We start from the raw sequence: 13,615 nt of genomic DNA on the forward strand, positions 1-13,615 counted from the left end.
GATCCTGCAGGCTGCATGGGTGCTTTGTAAAGGACATCCATAATAGAAGCCCCAACTACAATTTTGTTTATACCCAAATGAAGAAAAAGAACTAAGAAAAAGAGCCATCTTGCTTAAGCAACCATGTAAAGGGAGTAGCAGTCACAGAGCCAATGAAAAGAATGTCGTCTTTTAACCATAAGTGGAAGGCGTCAAAGCCCCAGTGAGGCAAATAGGAAAGGCGCAAGTAGAACACCAAGTGCATTAACGTGACTATAGAGTGTTTAATAAGACAAGCCAAGAAGGAGATTGTATAGTAATTACTGGCTATGGACCAAAATTCTCCAAAGGAAATAAATGTTATAAGTGACATCTACTAGGAGAAGAAGCGAGGAAGCGGGCCTGCTAACAACCAGTGGCCCGGCCCCTTGATGATCCAAAATACAAAAGGGAGCCGCTTAAAGTTATGGTGGAGAGTAGAACTAAATGGATTCTTTGCTTCAGTCTTCACAAGCTGCAGGATGTTTAGGGAGGTCCGAAACCTTGAGTCTGGCTTTTGTAGGTGATAATATCTGGTAGGAACTGTTCACGACTACAGTGTCACTAGAGGAGTTTTGGAATGAATTGATAAACTTCAACATTAACAAGCACTGGGACTTGGCATTCAGCCAAAAGTTCTTCCAGACTCAAATGTGAAGTTGCGGGAACTGATAAACTAAGTTTGTAACCTGGTTTTAAATCGACTTCAGTATCCAATGACTGGAAGTTAGCTAATGTAACGGCCAATATTTACAAGGGCTTAGGAAGTGATTCCGAGCAATTACCAGACTGGTAAGTCTAACGTCGGGGGTTAGCGGGCAAATTAGTTGAAACAATAATAGTAAGAATTAAATAATGCGTCAGACACATGAGAAAAATACATAAAACTGTTATAGAGGCAATATCAACCATGGTTTTCTGTTAAGGGAATCGTGGTCTTACTATCTATTAGAGTTCTTTGAACGGTCAACAACCTATAGTGGACAAGGGGGATCAATGGACATAGCGAATACTTATGTTTCACGAAAGCCTTGAACAACGGTCTCGTCACCAAAGGCTTCTTACGGTAAATAAGCTGTCATGGATAAAGAGAAGTCCTTTCATGATTGGAGAACTGGTTAAAAGACAGAGAAAGAGGGTAGCTTAATGGTAAATTTCAGAATGAAGAGGGGTAACTATGGTGTCCCAAGGTCAGTCCTGAGGCCATATCCGTGTCAATTATCATAAACATTCCTGGAGAAAAGGGTAAACAGGAGGGGTGGCAAAGTTTTGCAGATGCTACTAAACTAACTCAAGATAGTTAAGACCTCAAAGCAGATTGTGAAGAACATCAAAAAGATCTCACAAACACTAATGGATTGGGCAACAAAATGCCAAAATGAAACTTTAATAGGATAAATGTTAGAGTAATGCACATTGGAAAAAGAATAACCCCAACTATACATACTATAATGATGGGTAATTTAGCTACAATGAGTCAGGAAAAAGACGTTGAGTCATCATGGATAGTTCTCTGAAGATTCCAGTGCAGTGTGCAGAGCCAGTCAAATATTATATCAACGAGGATGTTAGTATGTTAAGAAGCGGGACTAGAGCAATAGCTTTTATTTGCGCTTATATAGTAACACCTACCATAGAGTACCCACATCTCAATGAGAACCACTACAGTGTGGTCTCCTCACCCCTCAAAAAAGTATTTCTAGCCACTAGATAAGGGATTCATTAAAAAGGGCAACTAAAATGATTAGGAGTTTGGGGAGGGTCCCATATGAGGAAAGATTAAGGAGGCTAGGCCTCTTCAGCTTGGACAAGAGGAGACTAAGGGGGATATGATAGAGGTATATAAAATCATGAGTGATGTTGAGAAAGTGGCTAACGAAAAGTTATTTACTTTTTCCCATAATACAAGAACTAGGGGTCACCAAATGAAATTAATTGGCAGCAGGTTTAAAACAAATAAAAGGATGTTGTTCTTCACGCAGCGCACAGTTAACTTGTGGAACTCCTTACCTGAGGAGGTTGTGAAGGCTAGGACTGTAACAGTGTTTAAAAGAGAACTCGATGAATTAATGGTGGTGAAGTCCCTAGCCTCTGTTCATCAGAGGATGGAGATGGATGGCAGGAGAGAGAGATCACTTGATCATTGCCTATTAGGTTCACTTCCTCTGGGGCACCTGGTATTGGCCAGTTGGTAAACAGATACTGGGCTAGATGGACCTTTGGTTTGACCCAGTACAGCCGTTCTTATGTTCACAAAAAGTTGAACTACAGTGCTTGCTTGCCCCAGTTCCCTGGAGCCAGAGCTAAAGTCTAGCTGCAAGCAGGGTACAAAGGGAACAGACCTATAAAACAACTCATCAGGTCAGCCAGGGAGCTGAGCTACTGAAACCGATTAACTTTTTCCCCAAGTGCCAGGGGGTTCTGCTGGGCTGCCTGGACAACCTCAGCCTGCAGAGAGCATAGCAGAAGAGCTCATAATGATCTGGTGAATTTTACATTAGAAATTTTCAACTCAGAATCTTAGCTGTATCTGCTTGAGGATGAGTGAGAATGAGGGATTGGCTCTGGTGATGGAATTTATTAGTATTGCTGTAGGCTTTGAGTTGATAATGCAAAAATGTGCTGCAGAGTACAGAGGGCCCCAATTATAGGCTAGTGCTTTCCAGCTCCTGTAGGTTGAAACATTTGTAGCTTAAACAGGGTTGCTTAAATTGCACATGGTAGATAGTTCTCTATGGTAACATGCCACTTCAGTAAGGGGAGGCTTAGAAGCTTATTACATTTGAAAAGCAGCTGAATTCACAAAAACACCATTACACTAGAGGGACCTTCTGTGTGCTCCACCTCAGAAAGGGCTACCCACATAACAGCATAGGCAAAGCAAGCTAAACCCAAAGTTTAAGAGGACCCCCCCCCATCTGAATTTTTTTTTAATTGCAAGGATTACAGGCATCATGAAAGCTTCCTCAAATTTTTAATGCAGCCCTCTCAAGATGACTAGAACAATGTTGCTATAGTAGTCCCCATAAGGCTTTATGGAGTGTGTGTGCTTATAAATGTATGTATCCTGTAACTGGAATAGGGTTTTGCTACATATGCCATGTAACATATCTATGTAAAGATTATGAGCTATTGGTTTGTTCATCCTAGTTGTATGCAGGTACCACTTGTGTGTTCAAAGCTATGAACATTGGCTGTATAATTGTTTGATTTCTAAGTAGCCTTAATTAGCACATTTGGTCACTTCTTGAGAAAGGAATGTGCAAGTTAAGTGCTTCCTGAGTGAGCACATAACAGACAAGAACTTGAAAGACTCCAATCCACATAAGAACTCTACTTGAGAACATTCAAAGTAGCCTGTGGCTAATGGCTGCTACCTGCAAGTCCTGGGTCATGCATGGGCTTGTGACTTGTCCATGTGATTCCAAATCGCCATTTTGTGTCTGGATTCTACACAAGGGGAGGAAGTGATGTCTACTGAGAGGAGAAAGTCTATTTAAACCCCTGGGACACCCCTCTTGTTTGGTCTTCAGCTGGCTAAAGAGGGAGCCTCTCCACGCCCCCCAGGATACTTGAAAGAAACTGGAACAAAGGACTAAGTACAGGAGGTGAGTGTGATTGCTGGACCCAGGCTCAAAGGAGATGAGCCTGTAACAGGGAGTTTTCTGGAACTGGTGAGGAACTTATCAGTATTTAGTTTGATTAGACATAGATTTGCACATTTTATTTTACTTGGTGACTTACTTTGTCTGTTACTACTTGGAACTACTTAAATCCTACTTTTGTATTTAATAAAATCACTTTTTACTTATTAATTCAGTATGTATTAATACATAGGGGCGCAAACAACTGTGCATCTCTATCAGTGTTAGAGGGCAAACAATTTTTTTATACAGGGTAAAACAGATTTATCGGGGTTTAGACCCTACTGGGAGTTGGGCATCTGGGTATTAAGACAAACACACTTCTGTTGGCTGCTTTCAGGTAAACCTACAGTCCTGGGGCAAGTACTTCTGATTCTGGCTCTTTGTTGGAGCAGATGAGAGTGTCTGGCTCAGCAAGACAGGGTGCTGGGGTCCTGGGCTGGCAGGGAAAACAGCAGCAGAGGTAGTCTGGGCACATCAGTTGGTAGCTCCCAGGGGGGGTTTCTGTAATCCAACTCATCACACACAACTATGGAGAAGAGGCCACATAGGACTTGGATCTGGCTTGTTCTTCTGGGGAGGGTAGTGTCCTGTAACTCTCAGCTAGGATCCGAACCCAGATTTAAGGATGAAAGACTAGTACACCTCTGTGTTCCTACCAATGGGTAAAAAAAAAACAACAAGTTTTTCTAGTACTGCATTCAATGTTGAAACTCCTTCTTTCCTAAAGCTGTGAAAGATCCAGTTGGAGGTGAAGCAAATGAAAAGCTAGCTGGTACAATAATAAAGTAAGAAAGCAGTCATGTTTTCTAATACCATTACATTTAATAGGCCCATAAAACTTATGGGATTTCTTAGGTTTTTTTTAAACCAATAAATACACAATACATAACATTGATTTCTTGAATTCAACATTCTTAAATAGTTTGAAGTATACAATGAAAAAAATTTAATGTGCTGAATCCAATCAATGCAACTAGTTCATTAAAAAGTTAGCACTAGGGTTGCCATTATCAAAGTCAAACAGTTTGATTGTGAGTAGTATACTCATTCTGGTTTTGCTCAACATTAATCAAGTTTGAACAAGTTAAATCTGTGGATTTGCTTAAGCATTAGACCAATGCAATCCCAAAGCTGCCTCTGTAGTTGCCAATCAAAGGCAAAGGCAAAGTCCCACCAGTGGGGTCAAAGCTGTAATACATATTTCCCTGTTAAGTTTTTAATGTGTTCAGTTTAAACACCAGATGATCCCACTTGGTGACTAAAAGAACAAGAATCCTTCAAATATTAATGGTAACTCAGTGAGCAAGTTCAAGTAGCAATTACTTGCAGATTGTCTTTCACCAGAAACATCAAACTTAACTGAATTAAGTTTGACTTAGAGCTTTAGGAAAAAACCAAAGCTCTCATGACTACTTACTGAATTAATGAAATACGGTAGGAGTTCCAGTTTCAGACTGAAATATATTCAGTAATTAAATATGCAGCAATACCATACTGTGGATGGAATACAGTATAGGTGATATACCTACTAAATTAGATCCCTGTCCAATTAGAGTATAGGTGGATTTGTTAAGTTTGTTGAATTCCCTTACACAGATACATGCAAGCAATCACAAAGACATCCTACTTTAAACAATCTCAGGTCAAAATTTTGCCACATGACAAGTTATCCAAGACTAGAGTTCAGTATCCAATTTGAATACGTGAAAACATTAACTTGACTTATGTGCATCTTTTATAGTTCCAGTTCCAGAATTGTCACACCATGTCACCTGTATGAAAGAGAAGAGACTATTCAGTAAATAGCACAAAGAAGACAGTTCTGTTAAGAATGTAATTTACAATTTGTTATTTTGGTGTAGTGTTGGAAGTTGCAGAACTGATGAAAGGTAAGAGACTACTAGTTGTGGCTGAAGTCAGACAATGGAAAAATAGCACTTGTTCATTCAGCTGCTGGCCACCACATCTCTTATCTATATAGCAGCACCTGCCAAATTCCATAATACTGCTAGGTTAAATCTACTAGGAGCACTGTCATTTTCTCCAAAGTTAAACTCCAGTTGCTCACTCTGTTCCCTAGGGGCAGAAGGGCTGATCTGATGCTCCCTTATTGGATAACCTCATGTCTTCCACCAAACTGTAGTTCTGCATTAAATAGCACATGATGTTGAAAATCACTGATGAAAGGTATACACAAACTCCACAATGAAGTCACTGCCCTTATGATCTGCACCACAATTTTCTAATTTTATCAAATGCTGTGGAGTGGTTCTAAAGTGCTGGCAGTAGGGCATGTTTATTGTTCTTTGTAGCCTGTACCATATTTGGGATTAGGTTCCACAAACTGAATGTCAACCTTAATTTACTGTACGTATAGTCTCAAAATTGCTGGCATTGTTAATAGTAAACTTATCAAAACTCTCCTCTAGGGAAAAGAAGCCTGCTTTGGGGTTATATAACCATCCTAACCAGCGAGGACAAAGCATCTGACTGCAGCCATAATATAAAAATCACTAACACTGCTTTCTAAACAGTCTCAACACCCCTACAAGGCACAATTGTTCCATTTTACAGATGGAGAAAGTGAGGCAGAGAAGTCACAGTAACCTGGTGGGAGGTCAGATAAATGAACTTTCACACCACACAATTAGCTACAATATAATAGAGGCCAAGAGCTTAGAAGGATTAAAAATGGGATCTGATATGTATAAAGATGCTAGAATTATAGTAGTAAGTTAAAAAAAAATAAAAGGGGTGTGAAAGGGATATAAGATCTTCATGGTGCAAGATTTTATACAACCGCTAGCCTTTGGTGAGTTAACAAGAAACTTTCCCAGGTGACAGGTTACCCATAACTATTACAGGGTTTTTGGTACCTTCTCTCAAGCATATAATACTGGGCTAATGGATTCCTAAAATAAGGCCAGAATAGACCAGTATCATTCTAGTCTGACTTCCTGCTTCATACAGGATAAAGAACTTCATCAAGTCCGTAACTTCTATTAGAACTATAGCATACCTTTTAGAAACATAAACCAGTCTTGACTCCCCCATGTAGGTACTTGCAGACCATGAGGAATTTGCTAATAAAGTTTGCGGATGACAAAGCTGGGGGGTATTGCTAACACAGAGAAGGACCGGGATACAATACAGGAAGATCTGGATGACCTTGTAAACTGGAGTAATAGTAATAGGATGAAATTTAATAGTTAAAAGTGCAAGGTCATGCACTTAGGGATTAATAATAAGAATTCTTTTAAGTATAACATTGCGGAAAACATCAGTTGGTAAACAACAGAGGAGACGTAAGGACCTTAGGAGTACTGGGTTGATCAAGGGAGGATGACTAGAGGCCGCGCAATTCGGCGATAGGTGGCCATTAAAAAGCACAATGGCGGTTTTAGGATGCAATCAGGTCGAGGTCATTTCCAGCAATAAGATAAAGAGTTTAGTAACCAGTTGTATAACGGCCGACGGGTGATAGACCTCACCTGGAATAGTGTGTGCATTCTGTCTTCCACTGTTCAAAGAAGGATGAAATTCAAAACTGACAACAGGTTCAGGAGACTGGGCCTACTAGGATGAATCCAGAATGGAACCTGCCTATAAAGGGCCTCCAAAGAGTTGCTGTTTAGCCTAGCCAAAAGAAGGCGGCGGGGATATGCTTGCTCTATATAAATAATATCAAGTTTCTTTCTGTGGATAACTATGAGGGAGGGAGAGGATATTTAAGCTTAGATACAATGGTAAATGACAAAGGACAAAATTGGTACAAACTGGACACCTAAGGTAAGATTCAGACATTGAAAATTAGACAGGTTTCTAAACCATTAAGAGTGAAGTCTGGCCACAACCTCAAGGAGGAGATGTTGGGCAAAAAGACATATCTGGACGTTTAAGACTTAAAAGCTTGATAAGATTGATGGAAGGGATGGTAGATATGGATAGTGTTAAATTTTTGGCTAACTGATCTTGGAATTAAGTCAAGCTTAGATAATGCTCCCCTCAAGTGGTCTGTGATGGATGAGGATCTGGAGTTTAGCTGGAGCAGAGAGTTCTTTCCTGAGAGCAATGGCTGTGAGTCCTTGCCGCCGACATGCTCAGAGTTTAACTGATCGCCATGAGAATTTGGGGTCAGGAGGGAATTTCCTCCAGGCAATTGACAAGGCCCTGAGGTATTTCGCCTTCCTCTGCAGTGTGGGGCATGGGTCACTTGCTGGTGGACTCTCTGCAGCTTGAGGTCTTCAAACCACAATTTGAAGACTTCAATAACTTGGACATAGGTTAGGGGTTGTTACAGAAGTAGATGGGTAGGGTTCTGTGGCCTGCTTTGTGCAGGTGGTCAGACTAGATGATCATATTGGTCCCTTCTGACCTATGAGTCTATCTCAACCTTCTCTTGGATAAACTAAATATACTGTGAGTTAAGAAGCTCAATTTAAAAGGCATGGTTTTCCAGACCCTAGATCTTTTTAGAGCTCTTTTCTGAAGGCTTTCCAATTTGTCAGCACCCTTTTTGCAGTGTTGACACCAGAACTGGACACAGTATCCAAATAATTCTCACTAATGCCAGATCCTGAGGCAATACCACCTCCCCACTCCTACTTGTTTCTCTAAAAGATAGGAATTACCTTGGAAGTTCTATAGCCTGTGTTATACAGAAGCTCAAACTGGATGATAAAGATTCCAAGGCCAGAATGGATCAATCAATCTACTTGATAAGTATCAGTTTATATGCCCAAGAATCACATTTATCTTTTTAGGTACAACATCACAGTGGGAGCTCATCTACCTTGTTTCCACAAATCTTTTCCAGAGTCATTACTTTCAAAGATATAGTCAAATATTTTAAGTGTAACATACATTATTTGTTCCTAGATGTATGTTGCATATGGCTGTATTAAAAACATTCAAATAAGCACATCTTACCATGTGATCCACATCTGTATAATGGCCAGTTACCACTCCACCAATTTGTGTCACCTGAAAATTTTACCAGTCATGATTTTATATTTTCTTCCTGATCACTGAAAGATACTGAATGTCACGGGACAGTGAACAGACTCCTGTGGGATCTCATTAAAAAAAGTCCCATTGGGTGACTATTCTCCATTTACATTTTTTCTTCCATTTTCAGTTAACTAATTTTTAATTCATATAATATGAGCTGTTGAATTTGATTAGTACTTTTAAAAAAATCAGTATGTCATACAGGACTAAGTCAAACACCTTACAGAAGACTAAGTATATTTTCTCTGTTATCTTTATCAAGCAAATCTGGAATCTTATTAAAAAAGATACCAAGTTGTCTTAACAAAACCTGTTTTCCATAAAATTATTTGACTGGCATTAGTTACACTGCCATCTTTACATTCTTTACTGATTGTGTCCCATACCAGCATTTCCTTGACATTGTCTGGGACTGATGTCAGGCTAACCTGCCTACAATTTCCCAGGTTCTCATTTACCCTTTTTAAAATATTAGCACACTTTCTCTCTCATCCTCTCTCTCTCTGATCCAATATGGCAGTTCCTAGGTTCTGGACAGGCAAGATCTGTCTCAGCTGTTTGCATCTCTCTCAGTTAATTCTAAAACAGCTTAGCCCATTTCTGTAGAGCAGTGGTTTTCAACTGTTTTCATTTGCGAACCCTTAAAATTTCAAATGGAGGGGTGGACCCCTTTGGAAATCTTGGTCTACAGACCCCAGGGTCTGCAAACCACAGGTTGAAAGCCACTGATCTAGTGGTCACCTTATATAGTAACACTAGACTGGTTATTGACTTAGGACAAGGGAAAAAACGTATTTCAGGAGGTTTGACAGTCTTTTGCTACCATTTGAAATCCAGAGAGGGTTTCTTCCACCACCTGTGTTTCTCCATCTACCTCTAGAAAAGCGGTTACTGAGGTCAGACTAATAATTCGCTTCAGGAGACTTTGTCATTGTGCTTCCAAAGAGAGCAAACTGCTTATGGAGACACTGCAATTCGGCCTTTTATTGTCATCATTCCTCAGCAACACAGAAGTCCTTACAAAGCTTGGCATATCAAAAGAGGAGGAGGATACCTTATGATTGCATCGTATGATAGTAGCTATTACTATAAATCCTAAATCAGTTTATATACATTTAAGCAGCTATGAGGGACACCATAACTATTCCCACAGAAGCTGTGGATTCTCAGCACCTCTGAACAAGGTATCAAGTTGGGCACTCAACTATTGGGTTGTACAACATTTATGGACATTTCTGAAAATCTGTCTTCAAGTGACTTGACCATGGTTTCAAAAAGTCAGTGGTGGAGCTAAAGACATGCCAGGAATCCTTGTTACTAGGTCCAGGGTCTACAAGACAACTCTTCTAAATCAGTCAAATTTAATATTTTTAAACAGCTTCTCAATGGTTGGCTGTCCCTTGAAGGGGAGGCAGGGACATCTTATCTGTGACAGGCCTCTGTAAGAGAAGTCAACCCACACTCACCAGGACATAATTAAATCTAAGATGGCTGGCTGGTAGCTAATTAGCCTGATAAAGGGTTACCAGGGCTCAGCTGTGGGGTGGGGGGGTGTTCTAGAAACAGGAAGCTCCTGAGGAAATATGCTCCCAGGAGAGCTCACCAGAACAAGGAGTGTAGAAGGTGTGCTTTTAGAGACAAGGAACTCCCAAACAGTGGCAGGAAGCCCAGTTTGTCAGGAACTAAACACTGCCCCAGAGAAGAGCTGCAGTTGACATATCTCTGCAGACTCTTGGCTCTGGGAAAGGATCCTCCTCAGACAGTGGCACTAGGCCTGATTCCAGGGAAGAGACCTGTGCTGAGAGAACTCTGCTTGTACAGGGCCTGGATGGAAGGAAACACTGGATCCAGGTTGAAATGGATAAACTAAGACTGACCATTTCCCAGCTAAGACTCTGATGAAGGTTTGTTTGTAATGTCATTGGGCCTCACAGAACCTACTGATGACACATTAGGAGAAGCTGAGCCAGGGATAGTCTGGCGCACCATGCTTGGCCAGCAGAGCGTGCTACAGTGCAGGTATGCTGTGAGAGCTTTATAATCTTCCTCTGAAAATTTTATAATCAAATTTGTAGACTAACTTCCTTTGCCACATTTCTCTCCAATCTTACATTCTGTTCTTAAAGTAAGGAGACAATCTATTCATTCCTTTTCACTTTTTAATGGTTTATATGAGTCCCTACTCAATTCAGGATATTCTAAGAAATTGCAGATCCCAGAATATTACATTTCCACCCAAATTTTCTCAGCTGTGCGGCTGACAGACAGGGGATCCCAGCTGCCCAAAGGGCTCCTGCTGTCAGCCTTGCACATTAACGATTGTAATACAGTTGCAGCAAAATGTCTGGTTATCAAAAAAATTATCAGTTCTTGTGTTTATACTGTTCCAGCAAATTTCTTTTCTTAAATAGGTCTTCTCTGGATTTTCCAAATTACCACAAGTGTAAAACGGCCATTATTACTTTTCTGTGATTTTCTACTTCTTGTCTGCCACTCAGCTGCAATTATTGGACAATCATCTCACAATTCAAGAAGTGCCTTACTTATACAGAAGTTGTACTACTCACCACAATGCTCCCTCCAGCGTGGATTCCATGTCTTGCTGATATCTGCAACATCTGGAGACTCCCAATGTCTCTGATAACTTCCTACAGGCTCCTGACTAACGAGCTGGAGTTGTGACCCTCTTGACATTTATCCACCAAGAACGTTTAACTTTGTGTTAAGGAAGAGGAAGAAGACTCAGTTCTATATGAAAGAGTAAATTAAAAAGGCAGTCCTGGAAGTAGAGATGAACTTGCTCTGGAGGCATACTGGTTCCTATGCATCATAATTGTTTGGAGATGGGGATGTCAGTTATTAAATACTCCACTTTCCTGTGTGCTTCTCATCAGATAGAGGCATCACAAAAGTTGCACCTGCTGGTGAAATGAGAGAACTATGCCCTGACAATTATTCCATGAAATTTAACCAGGGGGCACTCCTACTGGGACAAAAAGAGGCAGATCTTAAGTTATCACTACTAAGGATATTTTGAAAACACAAATATTTGAGGAACTGTTTGATTTTTTTCCCCCCGTTTAAAATCCCTTCATTTCTGGAACATTCATTCTAAAATAAAATTCTGCTTCAATTGAAGCACAATACAAATTAGAAAAGGATTGCATATTTTCATTTTCTTAAAAACACTTCAAATACACATTGTTTTAAAAACAAAGTGCACTTCAACAAATGTCTGGCTACCTTACAAAAAGTCTGAGGATGTACCATATACATTCATTTGTGACATGGCAGTAATAAAGGCCTAAGAATTCAACACTATTAAAATGTATACAGTACCGTAAACATACATAGTTCTTTAAGGAAATGCTAAATTGTTTTGTATACTATCTATCATATGTAACTATGTGAACAGGAGTCAAAAAGAAGCAAGGGTTGATATTTCATCTCTGATGCTTTGGGTTAGTAAGTGCTTTTTTACAAAAAAAAACCAAAAACCAACTATAAGGCACAATACTGCTAATCTAGCAAAGGAAAAAATCTAATAACAACCCCAGTCAAAGTCATAATGGGAAATAAACTAGGAAATTACTTTTGGCTATGGGACAAAAGCAAAGACCCCTAGCTTCATAAAAAGATCTTAAGAAGGGATCCCAACTTGTGCACATGGAAATGGGGGCAAGAGTGTAAGAGGGAAGTCTAAAACAGAAATAAATTCCCTAACCATAATAGCCCTTTTCTACTCTGTTTTATTGAGTTAAACACTGAGAAGGAGATAACTGACATGAATGCTAGGTAAGTCAACACGCACATGTTAAAAAACTATCCAGCAAAGACACTGAAGTCAACTGTTCCTGGGAGAAGTTAACGAGATGGAAAAATTTAAGTACTCATCTCTGAGTTGGAAAACACTAAGAACCAATGATATTAAGAAAGTTGCCATCAATTATTTTTCATCCAGTGGTGGGAAGAGTGGAAGATGCCATGTAATATCAAAGACATTTGATATTTTCACAATCTATTTGCATGCTTCTTAAACATCCAGCTCCAGTTACAGCAAAATTTGTTTTTTTAAGTTACAGTTTAATAAAATGTAGAGTTGTCAATGCTTTCAGCTTTATGCACATGCTAAACGTAAACACAGTGTAACCAACATTTATCCATTAAAATTTTTATATTCTGTTCTCTCATCCTAGTCTACATCTTTGTTATAGCCCTCTGGAACACACAGACATTGTAATGATTCTTATATCAGAGGTATTGCATCTTTCATAGGATCAGACAGACCAGTTTTAAAAAATCCTCTTTATACAAAATTCTTAGTTATTAGCCCTTTTGGAACATGAACTAGAAAAGTTCAAGATAAAATAAATTACATTGTTATTTTTCCATCAACTAGGCAAAAGGTCATACTAATTAAATAAAAAGTTCCTTAAGCAGTCTAATCAGAGTCTTCCATGAAGTTTTTCAGTGGGAATTTCCATTAGACAGATGTTCTCCATGCCGACTATCACTGCCATCCATGTCTAAAAATTGGGAGTTACAAAAAGTAAATCATAATTTGTTAAATCAGTTATTTAAATATTAACATGGTAAGCTATTACTACATTTGCTGACGCTAGCCCATAGAGAAATAACTTGGAGACAAGTTCTACAGTCAGTCATGCAAAATTCCCTTTGATTTCAATGGCAAAGCAAAATAGTGCACAAGAAATGAAGGTTACTTGTAACCAGAATTCTTTGAGATGACTGCATAGTCACACTTATGGATGTTGCGCCACCTGGTGGCACCCAATGGTAGAACTGTCTTCAAGCAGTGCCCATTAGGAGAGCATGTGCACCCCTTCTCCCATCTCCCTTCAGTGTTTTTGAGTATTCGGATTGTGTGGCAAAATACGGGGAGGGGGCACTGTGCCTTCTACCACCTCAGTTCCTTCCAC

General features: G+C 39.7%; 1 protein-coding gene and 1 non-coding gene across 3 annotated transcripts in view; both read right to left on the reverse strand.

Annotated features, from left to right (window-relative positions):
* Positions 1-4,467: 4,467 nt before the first annotated feature.
* Positions 4,468-13,615, reverse strand: part of RNF149 (ring finger protein 149) — a 36,345-nt gene continuing 27,197 nt past the window's right edge. The window contains exons 7-9 of one of the 2 annotated variants that reach the window (XM_032793934.2): positions 11,243-13,201; positions 8,595-8,648; positions 4,468-5,437 (exon numbers count right to left, since the gene is read on the reverse strand). In XM_032793934.2, the coding sequence (XP_032649825.1) occupies positions 13,143-13,201 (59 nt within the window). In that variant the 3' untranslated portion in view covers positions 4,468-5,437; positions 8,595-8,648; positions 11,243-13,142. The remainder of the gene's footprint in view (positions 5,438-8,594; positions 8,649-11,242; positions 13,202-13,615) is intronic. The other variant, XM_032793933.2, reaches the window with a different exon arrangement.
* Positions 9,566-9,679, reverse strand: LOC116832869 (small nucleolar RNA SNORD89). The gene has a single exon (XR_004375550.1). It is a non-coding gene; the product is annotated as a small nucleolar RNA SNORD89 (small nucleolar RNA).

This window comes from Chelonoidis abingdonii, chromosome 1 (assembly GCF_003597395.2).
Source record: "Chelonoidis abingdonii isolate Lonesome George chromosome 1, CheloAbing_2.0, whole genome shotgun sequence".
In the NCBI taxonomy this organism is placed as follows: domain Eukaryota; kingdom Metazoa; phylum Chordata; order Testudines; family Testudinidae; genus Chelonoidis; species Chelonoidis abingdonii.